This window comes from Octopus bimaculoides, chromosome 11, assembly GCF_046866305.1.
Source record: "Octopus bimaculoides isolate indiv1 chromosome 11, ASM4686630v1, whole genome shotgun sequence".
Classification (NCBI taxonomy): domain Eukaryota; kingdom Metazoa; phylum Mollusca; class Cephalopoda; order Octopoda; family Octopodidae; genus Octopus; species Octopus bimaculoides.
The window spans coordinates 43,284,206-43,311,064 of record NC_142938.1 but is presented as its reverse complement, the minus strand read 5'-3'; the positions used below and the strand labels follow the sequence as shown (position 1 = coordinate 43,311,064).

Genomic DNA, 26,859 nt, shown 5'->3' with positions numbered 1-26,859 from the left:
GAAATTCCCAGAGTCTGGATAGCATTCCGACCCAGCAAATTAAGATCAGAGATCTTGGTGACTATGTAAGGTATAAGATCCTGCTTACCAGTTGTTGGATCCTTGGTTTGGCCCATGAAAGTTCCTAGAACAGGCAGGTTGTGCTTGCTGGCAGATTCATAGCGATGCTTGACATCTTGCAGCTTTGGTCTTCCAAGTTGTTTCCAGACTGACAAGGAAACAAAATTGCCTGTAGTAGCAGTGTCCAATTCCATTGTGAACAGTCTGTTCTGGATTGTTACTGGCACAATTAAACTATGAGTGTCTCGGGAAACTTCACCTAGGATCGCCTTGACTAGCTCAGCTTTTGTGATTCTTTTCACGGGAGTTTGTGAATGACCATTGCGTTGCTGATGTTGTTTTTTCCTACACACCGCTTGCAAATGACCCTTTTTATCACAAAAATGACATTTGGTTTCCCTGAAAGGACAGTCTGTTGCTTTGTGGGCCTTTCCACATCGGTAGCATTTCTCCTGGTTTGTGGAATAAGACTGCTGATGTTTCTTTTGAGGACTCTTATTCCTGTTCTGCTGGACCTTGTACACCTGCTTGGTTTTGGAACCGTAAACAGTTTCTTTTGCAACCTTTGCTGCGTCTTCAGTCTCAATGGCAACCTGGACAGCACGGGCAAAATCTAGCTCTGAGTCTTTTATCTTAAAAAGCGCCTTCAGAACCGCTTCATTGTTAACCGAACATATGAATCTCTGTCTCAGAGCTTCATCCTGTGGGTTGGTGATCGCTGGAAAATCACAGGTAGCTGCATCCTGGCGTATACGTGCTGCCAGCTCCTGGAGAGTTTCGCTTGGCTTCCGCTGCATATCACTCCAAAACTTGAAACGCTCTCTCACAATGAAAAGTTTAGGGTCGAACTGTTCCTTCATGAAGTCAACGATTTCGTCCATTATCAAGTTGTTGATATCTTTAGGCGGATTTTGTTGGGTAGCCAGATTAGCAAGTTGTTTGTAAACAGTAGCAGTCTGATTGGTCAGGAACACTTGTGCCATGCGTTTTTCTGGTACAGCATTAGCAGCCACAAACGTACGGAATCTTGACCAGTAATCAGGCCATAGTTCTGTCGCTGAATCAAATGCAGTAAATGGTGGAATCGACACTGTTGTTGAAGCAGCTGAAAAATAGCCACTTGAATCGCCTTCAACTTGTCGAGCATCAAACAGTTTTAACAGAGCGTCCATATCTCTCTGATGTTGTTGCATTTGCTTGTCCATTTGTTCCCTAAACAATTTAATAAGTTCTACTGTCTGTTTTTCAGCCATTGTTATTACGATGAATAATTTTACGGTAAAGTAAGCATGTATCCTATCGGTCCTATCGACGACGCCAATAAACTCTGTTATGTTTCCCTCGGGTGACTCGTAGAGATAACACAACGAGTTATACAATTTAATTATTACATTTATTGTTCAATTACATACAAAGAACGCACTCACCCAATGTTCGTTATGAATAAACAAAAGTCATGTCCGCCATATATATATCAATGACATTTTACTCCGACAGTCACACAAGACAACAACAATGAAACAATGAACTCAGACGAACCACATGACACACGGAACGTCAGACGAATTACATATCTAACAGTCCATATAACAGATATACAGATGTTTATGATATTGCCTGTTTACTGCTTTCATTTGGAATATAAATGAACAAAAATTTGATGGTAGGTTTTAATGTAGATCACTTGAAAACAAGAAGTTTATATTCTTAAAATCAGGGGTGCCTCAGCCAAATTGATATCAAAAGGGCTAAAAGAAAATAGAAGTTTTTTTGCTTTTGATTTTTTTTGTCTTTCATTCTGGAGCCATTTATCTTCTTACAGATTTTTATTCTCACAAATATGGTAATCCTCTATATCATGTGAATTATGCTGCTATGTTATTTTCCCAAGACTTCAACTTGAGCTATACTTTGATCCATATCTATTTGTACTTTGATCCATATCTAGTCTCTCAAAATGAAAGTATGTTTTAGGTGAAGTAAAAGGTTCTCTCAGTTTCAGTAATGATTATTCAGTTGTTTGATCAAATGAATTTACCTGTTCATTGAATTAGAATCCAAGTGGTTGAGTATTCCACAGACGCATAGCCTTGGAATCTTCATGACAAGGCTGGAGCTTTAAATTAAAGGTAAATCCATTTAGCAGGCTTTCACACAGTTTCCATCTATCTGCTTTTATTCATAAAGCTTGAGTCAACCTTGTTCAAGATATCATACAGTGGGATTGAACCCAGGACCTCATGACAAAGCAAATTTCTTAACCATTTGGTCATGCTACATTCATATCTTGGGTACTGTTTTTGTAAGCACCTCATCAATGGACCATTGATGTCATCTTCCTCTTGGATATATTTTTTTTACTGCTTCAGTATCTGTGGATATGTACAAGATGCATTCCATAAATTTTGAGACTTTTTCCAGGAGAAATATTTTTAGTTTCAAACAAGTACAAAACCTGAATCTCCTTCAAAATAGGATCCTCTGACTTCAATGCACTTGTTGTGTTGATCCACCCACTTAGCAAAAGTGTCGTGGAAGTCCACTTAAACGATAGTGTCCAAGACAACTTGTCACAGCATCCATCTTCTCAATGTCTTCAAAATGACAGCCTCTGAAGTTCTTTTTTGGCTTGGGAAACAACCAAAAGTCACATGGAGTGAAGTCTGGACTGTAGGGAGGGTGAGGGATGGTTTTGATGCCCATCTCTGTGAAGTAGATGGTTACCAGAATGGAATTGTGATAAGCAGTGTTTAGTAGGCTATGATAAGCAATATTTAGTAGGCTGTGTTCAAAGTGCTGTTACAGCCATCTCCTTCAAGCCGGAATAAAAAAAAGTTAGCAGGTCAGCTTATTAGATGTATAGTAATGATATACTAAAATTACAATAATCTAAGATGACTATAACTGCATCTCTTAGAAACAGTCTCGAAACTTTTGGAATGCCTCTTGTATATATAACTCTGTGTGTGTGTGTGTGTTTATGTATATGTTTGGAGGTGTGCTCATGTACATGTCATTATGCTAATACGTTTTTCATTTTCTTCTTCCTTATTAACATCTTTCTTTCTTCCTTCCTTTCAGAACAATTTATCATTTATAAACTCGGGTTAATACCAAGTCAGTATTATAAGATCTTGGGAAACAAAGATGCTGTGAGTTTTAAAAGCATTACAATCCGAGCTCTCCTTATTATTGTCACGGAAGCTTTTGTATGTATTCTTGATTTTTTATATCTATTGTTGTTGTTGTTTGAATGTACAGAACTTGAATTTTTCTGACTTATGTCATACCAGTTGGTATGCATGGAGGGTGATTAACTGAAATATTTGGGTGCTTATGTAAGCACTTCCCAAGTCTATTACAGCTTTTGCCTGGTCCTGAAAGACCTGTCGCTTTTTTTTTTTTTTTCTGATAGGAAGCAGAATTTTAATTCGGAATGCACAGAGCTGAAGCAGATGATACAAAGCATCTTACCTGATGCTCTAAAATTCTGCTAATTTAATGCTTCAGACTGGTGCTATTATTTATTGACACTCCAAAAAAGATGAGAGGTTAAGTTGACTTAAGTGGGATTTGAACTCAGAGTACATCATCATCATTATTTAATGTCCACTTCCCATGCTGGCATGGGTTAGACAGTTTGATTGGAATTGGTTAGCCGGAGGGATGCACTGGGTTCCAACCTGATTTGGTATGGTTTCTATGGCTGGATGTCCTTCCTAACACCAACCATTCCAAGAGTGTAATGAGTGTTTTTTATGTGCCATTTACATGACACTGGCTACAGCCACAACTACGATTTCATTTGGCTTGAGTCATGGTTGTTGCCAGTGTCATGTAGATGGCACCCTTGAAATTGTAGCTGTGGCTGTTACCATTGTCATGTAAATGGCACCCTTGAAATTGTAGCTGTGGCTGTTACCATTGTCATGTAAATGGCACCTGTGCCGAATCTGAAAGGTAGCTTATCCAATACCATAACAACATGATTAATTCTAAACTATGTTTGTGTATATTAGGTTATTTTGGTATATGGGTAGAATGTTTGCTATGTTTACAGAAGATGTAGGTTCATGTCCTACAAGCAGCCTTTGAGTTTTTAAGTACAAATATGGCTGTGTAGTTGAGAATTTTGTTTCTTAACCACATGGTTTTGGGTTCAGTCCCACTGAGCAGCACCTTGGGCCAATGTCTTCTACTATAGCCCCAGGCTGACCAAAGTTATTGGTGAGAAATAGAGAAAATACAACATGTATAGTGGTTTTGGTAGACAGAAACTGAAAAGAACCTGTTGTGTGTGTGTGCATGTGTGTGTGTGTGTGTGTGTGTGTGTGTGTGTGTGTGTGTGTGTGTGATTTCCAATATTCTGCATAAACATGTCTGGTTATGGGGAAATATTATCTTGCTCGGAAACAGGTGGCGGGGGGCTGGTGACAGGAATGGCATCTGACAGTAAAACTAATGAGTGTGTGTGTATGTGTGTGTATGGTTCAGATGGCAGAATTGGTGAAGTTGGTGAAGTATCAGCAAAAATATCTCATTATATTCCAAGGTAGAATGAATAAGTAAGACTGTTGGAATGCAGGAGAAGGGAACCTGGCTAAGTGTCCTATTTAATATTTTTCTATCTTTTACTTTAACCCTTTTGATATAAGCACACCTGAAACAAGCTTCTTGTCTTAAGGCGATCTAAATTAAAACCTTCCATCAAAATTTCTTGTTATTTTATGTTCCAAACACCAGCTTAATAATAACAGTTATTTTACTAAATTCTTTATTATTTTCAAAATTAATTGGAACAAAGTGGGTATATTTCAATAGAAATATAGTGACATAGGGGTTAAAATAAATGGGATGAATGTTACTGGTGAATTATTCTTGCTTTTAGAATGTTGCATTTGAGCTGTGTTGTAACTTATGTCTCTCTAAATTCACCCAAGCAATGACCATTTTCCCTTTTCATCCTTCGTTTTTCATTTCAGATAAGTAGCACACTTCGTTACACTGTCTCCATGTTACATATACAATGGCGTGAACATTTGACATTGACTTTCCATAAAGAATATTTCAAAGATGTGCTTTACTACTATGTCAATATGTTCAGTAGAGACATTGATAATCCGTAAGTTCTTTGCTTTATGTAGTTTTGAGTTATGGATTTTGTTTCGTATCTTTTAGTCAAAAGGGAAGGCAATACTTATGATCCATAACAAGGCTTCTAAGAGGGAGGAAAGAAGATATCCTCAATCTGGAAACCTAACTTGTATACATGCAACAGAATGGACTCCACTACAGATATCCTAAGTACCTAGCGGTGGTGTTAAACTAGTCGACAGGTGACAGGTTAAGTCAACATCTGAGTAACCCCTGGCTGAGTTTGAATGCAGAACACAAAATGGTGGAACAAATGCAGCGAGGCATCTGGTCTAATGTTCTTACTATTCTGCCAATCCACTGCTTTGGTTTGGTACTTTTTTATTGACCCCTAAAGGATGAAAAATGAAGTTGATTGTCCTTAAAGGGATTGAATTCAGAGTGCTGAGAATTGGAACATTCTCTGAAACATTCCATTTGATATTTGAAAAATAGCTTTTTTCTGGTTGATAATTGTAATGGAGTTATTGATGATGGTGATGATGATTATTATCATTATTGTTATGTGAAAGAGCAATGCATGCCATCAAAGTGACACTGGGGTACATATAAACGAAGCTCAATATACCCATCATGACTACCTATCTGTTAAGGGTATACCAGGAACAGGCAACACTACCATATATGCATGACATGGTGATCTCATATCAAGACAAATAGCATATGATCTTGCAAGTGGGATCCAGTTAGAATTTTCTTCAGGTTGAGTAGCCCATTCTGCTCAAAATGTCTCTGAATAAGGTTTGTTTAAGGATGATGAACAAAACACCCATGTTTCCAAGAGTGAATCATACAAAACCCCAAAGAATTCCTCTCAACACCTGGCTATGATGCTCCTCCACTACTCCTGCTCATGATCAGAGAGGCATATATTGTCAGCTTTCAAGGGACATGCTCAACTAGTTATGGTCAAGCAACTGACATGCAAATCTGGGGTATTGAGCAGAATATTATTATTTTCATTATTATTATTATTATTATTGAGTGAGAGAGCAGTGCATGCCATCAAAGTGACACTGGGGTACAAATATATGAAGCCCAGTATACCCATCATGAGTACCTCTCTGATAAAGGTACACCAGGCACATGCATCACAACCGTGTGTGCACGACATGGTAAGCTCATATCAAGATAAACAGCGCATACCTTGCAGGTGGGGTCCAGTTAGAATTTTCTTCAGGTTGAGAAGCTCATCCTGCTCAAAAGGTCCTTGAATAAGGGTTGTTTAAAGACATTGAATGAAACACCCATGTTTCAAGAGGTGAATTATTCAAACCCCAAAGAATTCCTCTCAACACATGGCTATGATGCTCCCCCACTGCTTGTGATCAGAGATGCACATATCATCAGCCACCAAGGGACATGCTCAACTGGTTAAGGTCAAACAACTGACAAGCAAATCTGTGGTATTGAGCAGATATTATTATTGGTAAAATTAAAGTTAGACACTCCAACAAGACTATAAAGTGTGGCAGAAAATGGAAACCTCAGGGAGATGTGAGGGAAACAGAGACGTACTAGAAATATCAGTATGTTAGAGTTATCTGTCAAGGATGGCTAGGTCTTGGAAATCACAGCACCAAGAGGTGGAAAAATACCAATACCAGGTGCAAAAGAGAGCTCATAGTGCAAATGATCTCTGATTCAACAGAGAAGGATCACTGAGTGAAAGCAGTAGGACTTGCCTACCAGAGTCAATGGATACTGTGGGATGAGGCACTCAAATGCCCCCTATCCTGGAATTATTGACCAGGGAAGATTGTCCTTCCTCCTTTGCACTGCCACTGACCTCTTGCTGAATTCAGATAACCTTAAAATATGGGGCAAAGAAAAAGACCTATCCTGCAAGCTGTACAGAGCAACTCTTTGCACCCTGAACTATGTTTTGACTAGATGTACTTAAAAAAAGCTAATACAAGCGGAGATATGACAAGATCCTCGCAGAAATTGCCTTATGGACTGATCTGCAACGGTTGAAGGCTAATAAATACCAGTCACCACCAAAGGGTATCAAATTCCTTAAGGAAGGTAACAAAACTCTCCAGGCAAAAGCAATGGTAGGGGACCTGTTTTTTTTTATTTTGCATTCATCCTCAGGCTGGGAGATGCAAGTGGATCTGAAGGGCAGATTTGTCTTCCCAGAGGAGATAGTGGTAACATCACTCTAACCAGATATATTCCTGCACTCCAGGAATACAAAAACAGTCATTGTAGTTGAACTCATTGTACCCTGGGAAGACAGACTTGATATTTCCCACCAGGTAAAGAAAACAAAATACCAGGACTTAGTCCCTTGTTAAGGGATGACATGTGGCCTCATTCCCCATTGAAGTTAGTTGCTGTGGCTTTGCAGCTAGAACAGTGTACTATTTCCTGCAGAAGATAGGTCTGGAACCCAGACAACTGAAAAAGTTATCAAGCAGCTGAAACTGACTCAAGGTGAGACTGCAGGTAGAACCCTTCCATTGGTGAAGACTATCTCAGTCCTTGCTGCTCCACTCAAGCAAAGTGTACAGTCTAAAGGGCAAAATGCTTGTGACTCAGAGATACCTACTGATGATATGAAAGGGTTTCCAGTATTGTGATGGATTTATGAGGGGATGCTGAACAGTTCCTGACATTGGCTAAAAGAAAATACAGGAGGATCAGTTAATTATGATTTTATTCAACATATTCCCCTCTCAGATTCACACACTTGTTGCGGCAGTTCTTCAGTTTTTTCTAAGCCCTGTAAAAGAACTCGGAAAGTTGGGTCTCCAACCAGACCTTTCATGATACCCTTAAAGCCAGGAACTTTTCAGCATCCTCTTGTAAAATGGCTTGCAAAACTTCTAAGTAGCCCTTGTAATTTCTGTGCGGGACAAAGCATCTCTGATGTTTGTTTCACCTAATGATCACATAAATTCAATTCCATATGATATTATATTGATAATGCATATTTTTATGTTTTTGTTCAGAGACCAACGTATAGCTGAGGACATAAATAACATGTGTGATACTTTCAGCCAAATATTTGCACCAATTATCCTTGCTCCTTTCATTATTGGTTATTATGTCCATCAAACTATTGTAATGTAAGTATTTGTTCAACTGTCAATACTACATAAGATATATATATCTGTCTAGGTCTCTTATGCTTCTTTCCCTTCCCAACCATATGGGTTCATGTTCAGTCCCACTGTGTGGCATCTTGGGAAAGTGTCTTCTTCTACATTTCCAGACTGTCAGAAGCCTTGTGAATGGATTTGGTTGACAGAAACACGGCATGTATGTGTGTGTGTGTGTGTGTGTATGTGTGTATGTGCATATGCATGTGTGAAAGCATGTGTGTGTGTCTATATACATATATATATAACTAAATCAAGAATATAAATCCTCTTAAAGGGATGTTAGCATCCAAGTTCTCCTGTTTTATCCAGTGTATCAGTGAAAAACTAAAGATGTTAGCTTCACATTGATGGATATGGATATACTATTTTCTTATGTATGAGAAAATAAGATAATGGGGAAACTGACATATAGACATCAATTTATTAGAACACTAGCAGAGCCCGGGAATGAAATTGTTGCTTATTGGTACTTGGAAACTTTCACGATAATTAAAATGGGGATTAAATGAAAAAAATTCACACAGCGAATATACCACGTTATTGTTTCACTGTTATATACACAGATATACATTGACGCATGTCAGTCGAAAAGTGAAAGTGTAATAGTAATACTTACTTTAACACTCAATGGTTTTACACTTTTGTATATGACATGTACATACTATTTATGTAAGTGCTTCTTCATATACTATGTTTTCTGTCTTGCCATGTTTATCACTGAGAATGTAGAGGTTCTTTTCATCTCCAACTCTAGAACATCCAACATACAGCTGACCATGTGAGAAGCAAGGTTGAAGGAGGTTAAGTCCCACCACCTTTAGAGATTGACCTTGTGCTTTGTTGATAGACATTGCAAAGCTAAGTTTGACCGGAAACTGCAGTCTCTTGAACTGAAAGGGGAGATCATTTGAAATGAGAGGTATCCTTGGAATGAAGACATTCTCACCCATCATGTTGCCTGTAATTATTGTTGCTTTGAACACATGGGGCATGGCTGTTTTAACAACCAACCTTGTTCCATTGCAGAGTCTGGGTGCATCAAGGTTTCTTAATAGCATTATGGGAGCACCTATTTTCACGATCAGAATGTGTGGTGGAAATCCTGGTGGCTGAAGTGAATTGAGGAACTCCACTGGGTAATGTGTTGCCTGTTGTTGATCAGGGACAGAGTTAATTGATCTGTATGAACATTCAGGTCCTGGAAGCTGAATTAACAAATTTAAATTCAGCTTGTCTACAGAATCATTCCTTGGTGCCAGAATTGTTCTTTCACATAGCCACTTGTGACTTTTGTAGTTTGTGGCAATGTTTGGAAACAGCTTGCTCTTTAGTTCTTCAAGGGAGGCAGTCATATTGCCACATGGGAGATGATGCAGATTATCTTCTGGATCTTGTGCAAGTTTTCCATTTCCAATGTCAAGTAACTTGTTGGAGAACTGTGTGGCTAACGGGTCACCATGAATGTGAACCCTCATGTTGGTTGTCAGAGTAAGCTGCTTGACATGTTGCCAGATATATGAGGACTTGATGCAAGCTCTCAGCTCATCCGCCCTGGTTCCTCTGGGAACGACAGGCAGCATTTACCTGAAGTCACCAGCCATGAGGAGGGTGACACCACCCATGATCTTATTGTTTCTGAAGTCTTGTAGTGTTCTATTAAGCGCTTCAAAGGCTGCCTTATGGGACATTGTTGCCTCATCCCAGACAATGAGTTTGGCATCTGTAAGGAGTTTTGCTAACGCTGTATTCTTTGTTATGTTGCATAAAGGAGATTCATTTTGGATGAGGTTCAGAGGCAGCTTGAATGTTGAATGGGCTGTTCTTCCACCTGTTAGGAGTGTGGCTGCAATTCCAGAGGATGCAACAGCCAGAGCAATCTTCTTCTTCTGTCTCACCTTGGCAAAGAGCAGGTTGATCAATAATGTCTTTCCTGTGCCTCCAGGAGCATCTAAGAAGAAAACCCCACCAGTGTTATTGTCCACAGATGTAAGAACTTGCCAGTATACCTCCTTTTGATCCTGTACCAGAATTGGTTCCTTTTCATTGACAACTGCTTGCAAACTTTCCATGTTGTATGATGTTTCCCTGATTAGGTCTTGTGCTAATCTGTGTTGAACATCTCTGACAGGAAGAGCTGGAAGACCATAGATTTCAAGTTTGTTTCCACCCAGTGATTGAACCTTGTCGTCTATTAATCTTAATGTCTCATTGAAGATGTCATCATTGAATGTGACATCACAGTCACACTGATATTGAATTCTTTGAAGAATGTTTTCAGAAAGCAGTATCGAAGGTACCAGAAGAAAAAAAAACCCCTCAGCAACAGGGAAACACAAAACCGTACTTCTGTTAGTAAATGATGAAATTACTTACATCAGTAAATGTGAACTTGTTAGCGAATGAAAACGTAAACTTTTATTGAGAACAGTAACGATTGAAGTTGAAGTGAGGTTGAAGCGAAATTTGTCACTCAGTGAACCAAAGAGCCAGTATCGAAGGTACCAGAAAAAAAGAAAAAAACCTCAGCAACAGGAAAACACAAAACCGTACTTCTGTTAGTAAATGATGAAATTACTTACATCAGTAAATGTGAACTTGTTAGCGAATGAAAACGTAAACTTTTATTGAGAACAGTAACGATTGAAGTTGAAGTGAGGTTGAAGCGAAATTTGTCACTCAGTGAACCAAAGAGCCAGTATCGAAGGTACCAGAAAAAAAGAAAAAAACCTCAGCAACAGGAAAACACAAAACCGTACTTCTGTTAGTAAATGAAATAATTACTTACATCAGTAAATGTGAACTTGTTAGCGAATGAAAACGTAAACTTTTATTGAGAACAGTAACGATTGAAGTTAAAATAATGTTGAATCGAAATTTGTCACTCAGTGAACCAAACAGCAACACAAAACCGTACTTCTGTTAGTAAATGATGAAATTACTTACATCAGTAAATGTGAGTAAACTTTTAGTGCGAACAGTAACAATTGAAGTTAAAGTGAAGAAAAAACTATGGCTACCGGAAGTTGACATTGAGGAACCTTTTTAAAGAAGTGAATCTTAAATATAAAGCAATATTATTTATTTTTAATTAAAAAAATCAAATGAAGAGCCTAAGATTTATCCGAGGTCAAATAATTCACACATCACAAGTATGGAAGCATTTGGTGAAGTCGATTTCACGTGAAAAGCGATTACACACACATCTGTTTTATATATAGTATAGATTTAATTAAAAAAATCAAATGAAGAGCCTAAGATTTATCTGAGGTCAAATTATTCATGCATCACAAGTATGGAAGCATTTGGTGAAGTCGATTTCACGTGAAAGCGATTACACACACATCTCTGTTTTATATATAGTATAGATATAGATAGATAATACAATTCTGAACAATATCATACTCCATTTCACCTACAATTGTTTCCATGCCAAATTAAATCAATTTGAGAAATTAAATTAAATTAAATTAGATTAAATTTCCATATCGAATATCGTTAATTGGGTATTTCTTCAGGAGATTTTGATAGAAATGAGCTAACGCATTGTCAGGAGGAAACTGGTCACATTCCTAGAAGATAATGACTTGCTACCTGACATCCAGCATGACCTCTGCTCAGAATGAAGCTGCCTTACACAGCAGCATTATAACTGGGTGTTGAAACAAGCAATGAATCACTCAAAAGTAGATGTGATATAACTTGATTTTGCAAAAGCCTTTCATAAAGTTGACCATGGGGTGACATATCACAAGCTAAAGAGACTTGGCGCAGTCAGAAAACAGGGAGAGTGGTTGCATAACTTCTTAAAAGACAGGGAGCCAAGCTGTGGAAGCCAACAGAGCCTTCTCCAAGGAGACAGTAATAGCAAGTGGAGTACCTCAGGGAACTGTTTTAGGGCCACTGCTGTTTATGATAGTTGTTTCAGAGATGCCATCAGTTACACAGACAATACACTTACTAGCTATGCCATCAACACAAAAGTAGTACAAGTAGTCAAAGAATCTTTCGATACTTATCTTCTATATGCCTTTTATAAATGGGCTGAAGAAAATCACATGCAATTTAATGTAGTAAAATTCAAAGCCCTCCACTATCAGCTAGCTTGTGCTAACATGTTGCAACAAAGAAACTTTGGACCAAAAGGAGTGACACTGCCAGAGTTGAGTACAGTGCATGATCTGAGGATTGATATAAGTAACAACACCTTGTTTCATGTGCATTTTACCACAGTGTTGGCAATGTGCAGGCAAATGGCTGGAGGGATTCTGAGAACGTCTAGAAAAAGGAATGAGAAAACTATGCTGGTTCTAGAGAGAATATTTGTTCTCAGCCATCTGGGCTACTGCTGTCAGCTGTTGGCACCCTGTAATGTCAAATTAATAGCAGAACTTGAGGCAGTTCAGTGGAAGATTGCATTAATAGAACAGGGAAGATTGCATTAATAGAACAGCTGAATTACTGGGAGAGACTGAAAGAGCTACAACTCTACTTCCTGGAGCGAAGGCAAGAGAGATATACAGTAATATACATATGGAAGATCTTGGAGGGGTTAGCACCAAACTTAGGCATTGAAGGCTATACCAACCCTCAAACTGGACATCATTGCACTATTCCAAAAGTACCAGCTATCCTATCCAGAATGAGGATCATGTGCTGCAGTAGCTTGGGATTCAAGGGTCCACAGCCATTTAATGCTTTGCCAAAACATCTGAGAGGTCTGCATGGAATAGTGGTAGATGTTTTCAAGAAACAACTTGACCTCCTACTGTCCAAGGTCCCAGATGAACTTAACATCATGGCAATGAACTCAAAAGAGGGCAGAAATATCAAACTCCCACCTTCACTAAAAGCCAGTCACAAAAGAATGGCTATTGAAAAGGTGATAAGATTGATGGTGTCCCAGCATGGCCATTGCCTTTGATCTGAAACACACAAAAGAATATATATATATATATATATATATATATATATATATATATATATATATATATATATATATATATATATATTTGATTGTTTTTCCTCTTGTCTGCTTGTTTGTAAACAATGTCACCACTAACAGAGTTGTCAATTGCTTGCTGTCTTTTGTGAGAACATGTCTGGATTTCCTGAAATGTCTTCATGTTGCACAGTTATGGAGAACTGGAAATAAACTACACCTTAAGGACAAGCTTTTTTTTGTTTAGAAAGATTGTGTCACATGTCAAGATGTGTCAAATCATCTAGACTGGCTTTCATGATGAACTGCAAGTAAATGGAACTGTTAGTGAAATCACTGTTTGCAATCAACAAGTGAATGTAAGTATAGGTAAGGAAATAGAAAGTTACACACACACACACACACACATATGCGTGTATATGATACAACTGTTTCTAATTTAAGCATAAGGTCAGCATTTTTGAGGGAAGGATTCTAGTTCGTTGCATCGACTCCATTATTTGACTGGTACTTTATTTTATCAATCCCAAAAGGATGTAAGGCAAAGCTGTCTGCAACAGGATTTGAACTGAAGATGTAAAGTACCAGAAAAAATAAACTAACAGTTCTGCCAATCCACTGCATATAATATTAGGTTGTCTGGAAAGTTCTGAGCATTTTTTAATATGCAAAGAGAGATATAAATAATTGACCTTTCAATAAATTTTATCTAATAAAATAATTTCCATTATCATTAATGACCTTTTCCCATCTATCAGGCAATTTAAATATTCCATCAGCATAAAATTTGACTGGTTTTGAAGAAAAAAATAATGTTATCTAGATGCATTTTGACTCCATCTAAATCATTAAATGTGTTTCCTTGCAATGGTTTCTGTAGAGACAAAAACAAGTGGTGGTCAGATGGCGCAATATCAGGAGAATATGGTGGATGGGGTAAGAGATCCCAGCCAAGTTCATGTAACATTGTTTGGGTAGCCAAAGACACGTGGTTGGGCATTGTCTTGTTGGAACACTACCCCTTTCTTGTTGGCAATCTCCAGCCTCAATTCTTTAATTTTTTGTTCAATTTAGCCAGCTGACGACAGTACACATCAGAATTAATGGTCTGGTTTTGTGGGAGAAGCTCATAATAAATAATGCCCTTATGATCCCACCAAACACAAAGCATAGCTTTTTTTTGGCATGGATATTTGTCTTTGGTTGTTGTTGTTTGGGGGGATCCTTATGCAAACTCCAGGATCTATTTTGCCCTACATTTTCGTACACAATCCATTTTTCATCTCCAAAAAAGGCATGCTTTCATACCGTTTCAAAAGCATATCACAAATGGAATACTGGTCCAATCAATTATTTTCTGAGAGTTTCTGATGAACTAGTACATTATAGCAAGAAATGTATACTAGCTTCACTAGGTGTTCATGAACCGTACTTTTAGAAACTTCTAACTCCTTGATTTTTGTCTTCAAAACATTTGCATCCAATTTTGAAGGTCTTCCACTGCGACTGTCATCTACCAAGCTAAACTCTCCAGCTTCAAATTTTGCAAACCACCTTCAAACAGTTGATTCACCTACAGCATCACCACCATAAACTTCACAAATTGTTTTGCAAGTTTTTGCAGCATTTTCTTCTTTTTTAAAAAAGAAAAGCATTACAATACGAATATGAAATTTTTGGCTATCCATTTCAAATGTCAATAAAGTGTAACTGGAATGAAAGATAAATTTATTTTTAGTCTGGAACAAAGAAGAGATTCGCTACCACTTCAAGCAATGCCAAAGTTTTAACTATGTTATGTTTCAGGTATGTTCAATGAAGCATTAAAAGATAAAGATTTAGCTTAAAAATGCTCAGAACTTTTCAGACAATCTAATAATAATAAGACCCAAACAGTCATAAATTATTATTACCTTTATTCTATTTAACATATTGATTTCAAATTTTGGCACTAGGCCAGCAGTTACATGGACTTAAATAACTTTATTAATAAAGAACAAGATGATTCTTTACTTCAAAGTTATTGGATGTCAGTAATGGGAGCTTACTGCTCAACATAAAGGGTTTGGCTGACATAAATACCATTGGTAACTATGTCTCCAGCCCTGAGGAGCTATATACAGCAGTTTACTCCAATCTCTACCAATTACATCAGTCATGAATGGATGTGTGAAAGAGCCATCTTAGCTCCAACAAATGCCACCGTCCAAGCCCTAAACACGTCTGCTTTGTCAACTTCCTACCCAAGAGCGATGCTATGCTTTGGTTGATTCACTTATTAATCCAACACAAGTAATGTTTTTCCAAACAGAGTTTTTAAACTCACAAGAACCATTGGGATTGCCACCACATAAACTTAGCCTTAAACTTAGTTGTCCTATTATACGCTTGAGAAATTTGGACCCTCCTCAGCTTTGCAATGGCACACATTTGGCTGTTGAGCAAATGTTGGATAACATTCTTGAAGCCACAATCATCACAGGAAAAGGTACTGGCGAGTCTGTTTTTATTCCCTGAGTTCCACTTATTCTGACTGACTGCGTCTTTCCAATGAAAAGAGTCCAATTCCCCATTCAATTAAGCTTTGCTATGACCATTAGCAAAGCCCAGGGGCAGTCACTAAAAGTGGTTGGGCTGGCCCTTAATACACCATGCTTTTCATACGGAGAGCTGTACGTGGCATTTGCTAGTATATATATATATATATATATATATATATATATATATATATATAAAGATACGCACACACCCATATACACTTCTATACATATACACATACTAGTGGTTACATAGTCTTATAAATGACAGTTTGGCAGAAACATGTGCTCCATGCAAGCAGGAAAAATGGACATTAAAATGATGATGGTATTGGTAAATTCAAGTTATTGCTATTTAGGTATATTTGTAGTAATATTATCTTTAAGAAACTATAATTTTATATATTTTGTACTTCATTCAATTAAACAGTTATTCTTTGTTTAATGAAGATGATGTTTTATTTTTTTTCAATACTGGAAAAAATCTGTTTTAAGGAAAAATCTGATTTAAGAAAAAAACGTTTTATGTTGATTTTTATGTAGTTGTTTATGTATTCATTTAATTGTTATTTTGCAGAAGTGGTTATATTGGTCCTTTGGTAGTGTTTGGATTTTTCCTTGTTTTTAGCTTCATCAACCGTTTTATCATGTCTAGCGTGGTGTATTACGTGTATAAAAAAGAAAAACTCGAAGGAGATTTTAGGTGAGTCTAAATTACTACAAAGTCTGACATTAAAATTTGTACCATTTTTCTTTTGTTTTTCTGAAAATGTATTCCATTTTATATGTTAGGCTTACTATACAACCTTGATTTGCTGGGGAAGTTCTGGTTTAGAAACTCTGTACAAAGTATCAGGCTAGTTTGTTAGCTCATCTTGAGAAAAAAGTAACTTTTGACATACTGGTGAACTTTTAAAACTTCATAAGAATGACTGTTATGGTTTACACTTTGTTTACTTTCAGTAGCAAATGTGTTTCCTCTCTGATCTATACAAGAGAAATATCATCTTCCTAGGTTATATTTCTCCACATACTTCACATTGAAAGTCCACAATGCCAACTCCCTCCACCCAAGTGGGTTTGCTCGTGTTTAGACATTGTTTACAAATGTTTAGATATCTGTCCTTTTGACCATCTCAGTTTGTCAGATGGATAAAAATGTAAAGTCTGATGGCGTAATGATGAAATACTAACTGGCCTCCTCTTCCCTTCTCTTGACAGAAGTTTCTTTCATTTTCTTTCTCTCATACTATTTCTTTATCTTGCCTTCTCTTTTTGTAACCACCTCAGTCTAGTTCTTAGTAGACACCCACAGAAAGACGCATGCACAAGTGATTTTATAGCATTTGAAGATGATAAACATTTATTCTGATTTGAATTCATTCTCTCTAACAATACACTTCTTGTCTTGCTAAACGTTATGTTAACACATCAAGGATAATGTAAATTAGCTAATTCTAAAATTGTCACCGAGTCACTATCAGAACTAGAGGAAAAGTTTCAGGTGTGGAAGCAAGGATTAGAATCGAAGGGCCTTAGCTAAAACCAAAGTCTTAATAAGTAGGAAGGCAGACAAACCACAAATCCCTTCAGGTAGATGACCCTGCTCAATCTTTAGAAAAGGCGTAAGTAGAAACTCCATAAGATGTACCCAGCGTAAGCTATGGACACATAAGAGATGCAGCAGTATCAAAGGAAGGCTAACTGGGAAGATAGTTTTTGTATGTGGCAAATGCTCAGGTGCTATAAACACTGAAAATGTGCAGAGAGCAGCTTCTGTCACATTCCAGGGAGAAAAACTAGAAGTAGTTGATAGCTTCTGTTACCTCGGGGACCAAGTCAGTAGTGGGGGTGGATGCTCTGAAAGTGTAGTTGCTAGAATGAGAATAGCCTGGGTAAAGTTCAGAGAGCTCCTACCTCTGTTGGTGACAAAGGGCCTCTTGCTCAGAGTAAAAGGTAGACTGTATGACGCATGTATACGAACAGCCATGCTACATGGCAGTGAAACATGGACCATGACTGCTGATGACATGCGTAAGCTTGCAAGGAATGAAGCCAGTATGCTCCGCTGGATGTGTTATGTCAGTGTGCATACACGACAGAGTGTAAGACCCTGAGAGAAAAATTGGATTTAAGAAGCATCAGATGTGGTGTGCAAGAGAGATGACTGCGCTGGTATGGTCATGTGTTGCAAATGAATGAGGACAGCTATGTATAAAAGTGTCACACCCTAGCAGTTGAGGGAACCTGTGGAAGAGGTAGACCCAGGAAAACCTGGGATGAGGTGGTGAAGCACGATCTTTTGAACATTGGACCTTACCAAGGCAATGACTAGTTACCAAGACATTTGGAGATATGCTGTGCTTGAGAAGAGCTGACAAGCCAAGTGAGACCATAGCCCATGGCCTATGCCAGTGGGTGTAACCAGCCCAGCCCACTTATGAGTACCCCTCATTCATTGGACAATAAACTTTGCTTGCGAAGACCTATTGTGGCAAGTAAAATCAAATCAAAATCGCTGACGTGGCTGATGACAGTACTGCCGGATTGGCACTCATGCCAGTGGAACATTAAAAGCACATCTGAGTGTGATTGTTGCTAGGACCATGGATTGGCTCCCATGCCGGTGGCATGTAAAAAGCGCCATTTGAGCATGAACATCATTACCAGTGTCACCCTACCAGCACATGTGCCGGTGGTACGTGAAAACCAACATTTGAGCATGGTCGTTGCCAGTGCCGCCAGACTGGCTCCCATGCAGGTAGCATGTAAAAAACATCTTTTGAGCGTGGTCATTGTTAGAACTGCCTGACTGGCCCTCGTGCTGGTGGCACGTAAAAGTACCCACTACACTCTCGGAGTGGTTGGCATTAGGAAGGGCATCCAGCTGTAGAAACTTTGCCAGATCAGATTGAGCCTGGTACAGCCTCTGGCTCACCAGTCCTCAGTCAAACCGTCCAACCCATGCCAGCATGGAAAGCAGACTTTAAACGACGATGATGGTGATGATGTTTTAGTGTGAGACTAGAAATATAATTCTTATATCAAATAAAGCCATATGCTCTAAGATGTCATAAATATTCTATGAATTTAATTCAGTAAAAATAGTTAATCTTTTTATTTCGTTTAGATGTATTTATGTTTCAGAGTTATACTAATTGAATCCATTCCTTTGTTTTATATATAAATATTGGCATGAAAATAAGAATTCTACAACCCCCACCCACCTAAATTAAAGTTCTTATTTAAATGAATATTGGCGTATTTTCTAACCAGGTTTAAACACATGCAGATAAGAGTCAATTCTGAACCAATGGCCTTTTACCAATCAGGTGCAACTGAATATTTAAAATCAAACAGTATATTATTTGAGCTCTTACGAAGTCAGTACAGAGTTGCACAGAAGAATTATTTACTCAATTGTAAGTATGATGTTGCTTATGTTGTTGTTGATTAGCTAAATTCTTTACCCCCATTTGAGTGAACATGGTTGTAGACAATTGGTGATTCTAATGCCTTGAATGTTCCACCCTCAACTTGGTATGGAATCTTGGTAAACACTGTGACATAGATGATAATGATGTTTCACTACTTTGACATTGTTGTATGCACTTTTTCTCAATCTTCTTAAGAACAACAGTCCTATAGAAACTTCTCTCTTACTGTATCCTTTTCCTCTGCCTTCTACCGAGAAGGTCAAGTTAACTATGAGCTACATTTAACTTCATAATTACTTTTTTTTTATGGGATTACAGAAATAAAAGTTTACAAGAGTTATAGTTGCTGCACACATCCTTCAGACTAGACAACAAACAAAACTCAATTCTGGAATCATATTGACAATGAATTTAGTGACCCAATTCAGTTAGATTATTCATTTGACTGCAGCTCTCAGAAATACTTGGGAAAGGCTACAGCATCAGTGAGGCCCTTTACAACATAAAACTGTGATAATTATCCAATAAGGCTGCAACAGTAGGAGGGTGCCTTACAATCTAAAATCACAACATCAGTAGAGCCTCTTATAACTTAAAATCTTGATTTTTCAGAATAGATGCATCATCAGTGGGTCCTTTTGAACACCAAACCTGGATTAATTGTCCAAAATTGTTAGAACATGAATAAGGGCCTTAACCTGCTGAATAAAGATAAAATATAAAGTACAGTAAAAAATAAATATATTACTAAAAGCTTCAATAGTGATGAAGGTTATGAGCTATTGCTCATAAAAAATCCATCTTATTTTTGGTACTATATTGCTCAGTAATTATCTGCAGCCATTTGTTTATATCTTTATACTTTTTTTGGTCTTGCATATCTCACCTTGATCCAATTCAACCTTTCTCAGTTGTGCCAAATGTTCTTCCCTTTTCAGTGCAGTAATTAACTTCCATAGATTTGTTTGTGTGCAAGTTAAAGAACTTTGTAGTTTTTAGTGCGAGGCATATCTGATTTTATTCTAAAGTGGACGTTACAACTATCAATAGGAAACAAAGGAGAAATTCTTCATTGTTTAATTCCTCTACCTTGTGTGCATCCTATGTAGAGGTAAAAAAGCCAGTGCTGGAAAACATCAGATTTTAATGCTAAGCTCATTAATATGATGGTATCTTTCCTTAAAGCCAAATTCACATACACTTTGAGATAGATGAGAAAAAAAAAACAAGAGATGGAAGCTCTAGGCAACACAGATAAAATGCTATTAATGTGAGCTTTTTCAAAATCCATCATAATGTTTCCAGGGCTCAGTCCTTGATGTAATTCATTTAGCTTATGAAAAAAGTGGGTGTAAGTTTCTTGATTCTTGTTTGGAAGTAATGCAAACAATTGTGGAACACTGAATGAACCCACTTGAATATGAAGTATATATAACTGATAAAATATTGTTGAGGAGCACTTAAAAGTTCCATCACCTGCCTAGTGTTTTACAGGACTTAATTTCGCATTCCAGAAGTCAGGTAGATTTATTGGCATTTTGTTTCTGTGTTTCATATATATAATTCTTGTCATTTGCAAATTTCTTCCTTCTGCAGATTCTGTTAAAAACATGAGGCATGGTGTATGTATATTTCCTTTTTAAATAACAAATGAGGCAGGGATGGATCATGGGTAAACCTTTAAATAAAACACCTGAATGGATGACCAAAATTATACTTTCAGTTAACTAAATTACTCTGTAAATAAACAACCGAATAGGTGACTGAAATGATACAGGGAGTCAGATTATCTAGAACCATATATATATGTGTGTGTGTGTGTGTATGTGTGTGAGAGTGAGTGAGAGACAGGCTTCTTTCAGTTTCTGACTACCAGATCCACTCATAAAGCTTTGGTTGGCCTAAGGTTATAGTGGACACTTGCTCAAAGTGCCAAGGAGTGGGACTGAACCTGGAACCATGTGGTTAGGAATCAAGCTTCTTACCACACAACCGTACCTGCACCTATAGGTAGGTAAGTAAGTTCATGGAAGTTTGAAAGCAGACTGGTAAATGAATAGCGATGGGAATAGAGGTTAATAGAATGAGTGATGAACACAGGCAGAGGTGTGGTCAGTCATGAACAAGTCATCTTTTAACATCCATGTGCCATGCTGGCATGGATTGGACAGTTTGATAGGATGTGTCATGCTTGAATGTCTGTTTTGGCATGGTTAACACAACTGAAAGCCTTTCCTAATACCAACCACTTTACAGTTGACTGGGATCATAGCCTTGCAAACAACATGGTGACCTCACCAGAGCTGTTGCCATGAAAAAGCACTGCCTATTCTCTGTAATGAGGTTGGTACCAGAAAAGATGTCCAGCTGTAGAAACCATGCCAAAGCAGACATTGGAGCATGATGTCATTCCCAGAGCTGTTGGATCTCTCGGATTCTATCAAATCATCCCAGCATGGAAGCTGGTTGCTGAAAGACAGTGACAATGATGGTGATTCTTTTCACTATCTATGACACACACACACACACACACACACACACACACACACACACACACACACACACACACACACACACACACACACACACACACACACACACACACACACACACACACACACACACACACACACACACACACACACACACACACACACACACACACACACACACACACACACACACACACACACACACACACACACACACACACACACACACACACACACACACACACACACACACACACACACACACACACACACACACACACACACACACACACACACACACACACACACACACACACACACACACACACACACACACACACACACACACACACACACACACACACACACACACACACACACACACACACACACACACACACACACACACACACACACTAATGCCATACCTTCTCAAGTCATGCTGACTCATAAGGGCCGGTTTCCCAGTTTCTTTGGTGTATAAATTCCCCACCTGGATGGGATGCTAGCCCATCACAGGATTACTCATGTTTGCCATCTGACTGTACTGGAACAACATGAAATGAAGTGTTTTGCTCAAAAACACAACTCGTCAATCGGTCCAGGAAGCAAAACCACAATTTTACGATCATGAGTCCAATGCCCTAACCACTGACCCACGTGCTTCCACTTTTCAGATTATAATATATTGGTTTCACATTTTGGCACAAGGCCAGCAAGTTACCAAATTTAGGCACAATGCCAGCAAGTTACATATGCACATCAATGAGCTACCCAAATTAAATCCACTGTTCACCAAGTTACAAATTTTTTCACCATGTATTGTGTATAAAAGATTCTAGGTCCAGCCCTCCAATGCTCGAACATAAAACAGAATGCATGCACAACCAGTGAAACTATGTGACAAATATTTAAATTTTTTCCAGTTTTTGTCAAGATGTCGGACTATATTGGTATAATACTAAATTATATCATTCTTGCCATTCCAATATTTGCTGGTTTCTATAATGACTTGTCTGCTGCAGAATTATCTTCAGTCATAAGTAAGGTATGTTCGAAAAAAACAATTTCCTTTTCCTATGTTTCATACTTGTTGTTACTGTTGCTGCTTCTTTTTTTTTTTTTTCAACTTGATAACTTGATAAATGTAAGTCATTGAAAATGTAGCCTGGAGCTTACTACACTATAGAAAATGGAACTGGTTTTACAAATAGTAAAAATGTTAAAATAATATTTTTAAAAATAGCTAGGTTCCAATTGTTGTTGTTGCTGGCACTCTATCGGTTACGACGGCGAGGGTTCCAGTTGATCCGATCAACAGAACAGCCTGCTCGTGAAATTAACGTGCAAGTGGCTGAGCACTCCACAGACACGTGTACCCTTAACGTAGTTCTCGGGGGAGATACAGCATGACACAGAGTGTGACAAGGCTGGCCGCTTTTGAAATACAGGTACAACAGAAACAGGAAGATAGAGTGAGAGAAAGTTGTGGTGAAAGAGTACAGCAGGGATCGCCACCACCCCATGCTGGAGCTTCCTGGAGCTTTAGGTGTTTTCACTCAATAAACACTCACAACGCCCGGTCTGGGAATCGAAACCGCGATCCTACGACCGCGAGTCCGCTGCCCTAACCACTGGGCCATTGCGCCTCCACCCTAGGTTCCAATAGATATAAAAGAATGTATACATTCTTGAAAGGAGCATCTATGAAGACCATTGATTCTCAACAAGGGTCCATATGGCCTTGTGGGTCCACATAAGAATTTGTTTACACGTAATAAATTGGTTATATTTCTACAATGCACAAAATATTTTAACAATTTTGTTTATACAATTCTTAATAATATTCAATTATAAAAAAATAAGATTTTTTAAAACATTGGATAGCTAGGAGGATACGTCCAAGTAAAATAGAAATCAAAGGAGTCCATAGGTAAAAAGTGGTTGAGAAACACTGATGTAGACTTTTTAGCATAAAAATGGAGGGCAGATATGTCTTTTAAAAAAAAAAACGTCCCACTGGTCATGAATGACCATGGAATTGCACCTAGAAAGTTACCCTCCAAGGCACAAGTCACCCATGCATACCAGCCTCTTCTCTCCACACCACCAATGTTACCCAAGGGGAAGGCAAAGGCTGATACACCTTGGTACCAGTGATGTTGCAGCTCATTTCTACAGCTGAGTGAACTGGAGCAATGTGAAATAGTGTCTTGCTCAAGAACTCAACACAGCCTGGTCTGAGAATCAAACTCACTGCCTCATGATTATGAGCCCACCACTCTAACCACTGAGCCACGTGCCTTCACAATGTTTTATAATAGTTAACAAAAATAATAATATAAAGCAACATGTTAACTATAACGTTTTATAATAATTAACATTATAGTTAACATGTTGCTTTTTGTTTGTTTATTTTTTTGTAAAGTATAGCTATTTAATGAAGCCAATGCTTATAGAGCTAGAAATACTGTCTACTACTGATTCCTCAATTATGAAGTGGAAATTGTTAAGCAGAAGACTTAGACAAACAGATATGCTTTGTTAATGATGACACAAACTATAAACTGTTGTAATTGTAAGGTCTGAAATTGCCACTGTGTCTATTTTTTTTTTATTATTATATTTTTGTCAAACCATCTTTTGCTTACACCTAAAAGCACCTGTGCTTGTTTCACATAAAAATCATCCAGCACACTCTGTAAAGTGGTTGGTGCTAGGAAGGGCATCCAACCATAGAAACCATGCAAAGACAGACAATTGGAGCCTAGACAGCTCTCTGACTGGCCAGTGCATGTCAAACTGTCCAACCCATGCCAGCATGGAAAGCTGACATTAAATGATGACACACACACACATACACACGCACGCAAACATGTGATGGACTTTTTTCAGTTTCTGTTTATCGGGGTGAATGCTCTGAGAGCGTTGCCACTAGAATAAGAATAGCCTGGGCAAAGTTCAGAAAGCTCCTATCTCTGCTGGTAACAAAGGGTCTCTTGCTCAGAGTGAAAGGTAGACTGTATGATGCATGTGTTTGAACAGCCTTGCTACACGGTAATGAAACATGGGCCATGACTGTTGAGAAATGTAGCTAGTATGATCCGCTGGATGTGTAATGTCAGTGTGAGAGCGCTGAGAGAAATGCTGGACATAAGAAGTATCAGACGTGGTGTACAAGAGAGACAATTGCGCTGGTATGGTCATGTGCTGCATATGGATGAGGAGATCCGTGTGAAGAAGTGTCACACCCTAACAGTGGAAGGAACCTGTAGAAGAGGGAGACCCAGGAAGATATGGGATGAGGTGGTGAAGCACGACTTTCGAACGTTGGGCCTCACAGAGACAATGACAAGAGACAGACCTTTGGAGATATGCTGTGATTGAGAAAACCTGGCAAGTTAAGTGACATCACAGCTGTAGCCTATACCAGTGTTGCATAACCAGCCCATCTAAAAGTACCCTTGAATCATTGGGTGTGCTGTGCTTGAGAAGGCTTTTTGAGTCAAGTAAGATCAAAATCAAATCAAGATCAAAATCAAAATGGGAATTGTAGTTGTGGCTGATGCCAGTGCCGCCTGACTTGCACCCATGCTGGTGGCATGTAATAAGCACTATTCAAGCATGGATTGATGCCAGTGCCGGTGGCATGTAAAAAACACTCACAACTCTCTCAGAGTGGTTGGCGTTAGGACGGGCATCCAGCTGTCGAAACCTTGCCAGATCAGATTGGAGCTTGGCGCAGCCTACTGGTTTACCAGTCTCTAGTCAAACCGTTCAACCCATACCAGCAAGGAAAACAGATGTTAAACGACGACGGTGATGCCTTGTCACAAAGTTGACTGACATAGCTTTGAGTAGCATTTTAGGTGTTATATAAGAAAACAGGGTGAGACACCATCTCACAGATCACAGCAATAAGACTTCTGGATGACTACCAGGTGTTCATTTTGTCAACTTTTATTGATGCCCAATGAAGTTTCTAGAAAGGTTTATTTGGCTGAAGTTCAGCATGTCAGTTGTTACAATTCAGCTAATGCTGACTGGCCAAACTGTTTGTGTAGGCATTAATCTCTTTTATGGCAACACAATTTTTTTATAACTGGCTTTGTTTTATTTAGAAATATACTTATGTTGAGGTTCTCAGCTAGAATTCTGAGCAAGGCTTTTTCAAATCTTGGCAGAAGCCTCACTGCATATGGAAGACTGGAAAGGAAGAACTAACTTTTACCTGTGTCCAAACTCCCTATGTATTAAGAACACCACTTGTATAATGGTGATGCTCATGTACAACTCTCACTTGATGTCAAGACCAGGTGACACACACACATCCACAACACACGCATATATACACACACCTATATATGTATATATATGGCTTATATCTGCAGCCATAGGGAGCTTTGTTGCCTTTGTCAGCTTATTAAGATAGTGCTTTTGTGGCTAATGAGTCATTTTGACTATTATTTCTAGCAATGCTGGCACCACTTTGTACCCCCTGTCACTTTAGTGACATCTATAAATTTGCCTTTAGGTTAAATTGCGAATAAACCACCCAAATTGTTTAAAGCTTTCACTTCTATCGTTTTTGAAATCAGCTCATGTTTTCAGCGGTTTTTCTTATAAGTTGATGCGGTGAGTTGAACTTAACTCTAGGTGTAGTAAGAGCCACTGATGGGAATTAAGATGCTTTATATCAAAATTCAAAATCATTGGTGATATGGCTGTATCTGCAAAAGTAGGAAGCTTTGTCTCCCTTGTCAGCTTATTAAGATAGTGCTGTTGTGGCTAATGAGTCATTTTGACTCTTATTTCTGTCAATGCTGGTACCACTTTGTACCCTCTGTCACTTTAGTGACGTCTATAAATTTGCCTCCAGGTTGTTAAATTGTTAATAAGCCACCCATATTTTATATATAGGCGCAGCCGTGGCTGTGTGGTAAGAAGCTTGCTTCCCAACCACATGGTTCCAGGTTCAGTCCAACTGTGTGGCACATTGGGCAAGTGTCTTCTACTATAGCTTCGGATTGACCAAAGCGTTGTGAGTGGATTTGGTAGACAGAAACTGAAAGAATCCATTATATGTATATATATATATATATATATATATATATATATATATATATGTGT

At 38.3% G+C, this 26,859-nt stretch overlaps 1 protein-coding gene across 6 annotated transcripts in view; it reads left to right on the top strand.

The window, feature by feature from the left end:
- Positions 1-26,859, top strand: part of LOC106881589 (lysosomal cobalamin transporter ABCD4) — a 99,122-nt gene that overhangs the window by 40,698 nt on the left and 31,565 nt on the right. For 4 of the 6 annotated variants that reach the window (XM_014932045.3, XM_014932044.3, XM_014932046.3 and 1 more), the window contains exons 3-8: positions 3,142-3,269; positions 5,043-5,182; positions 8,172-8,288; positions 16,378-16,503; positions 19,077-19,222; positions 22,656-22,777. In XM_014932045.3, the coding sequence (XP_014787531.1) occupies positions 3,142-3,269; positions 5,043-5,182; positions 8,172-8,288; positions 16,378-16,503; positions 19,077-19,222; positions 22,656-22,777 (779 nt within the window). The remainder of the gene's footprint in view (positions 1-3,141; positions 3,270-5,042; positions 5,183-8,171; positions 8,289-16,377; positions 16,504-19,076; positions 19,223-22,655; positions 22,778-26,859) is intronic. The other 2 variants (XM_089359877.1, XM_089359875.1) reach the window with 1 other exon arrangement.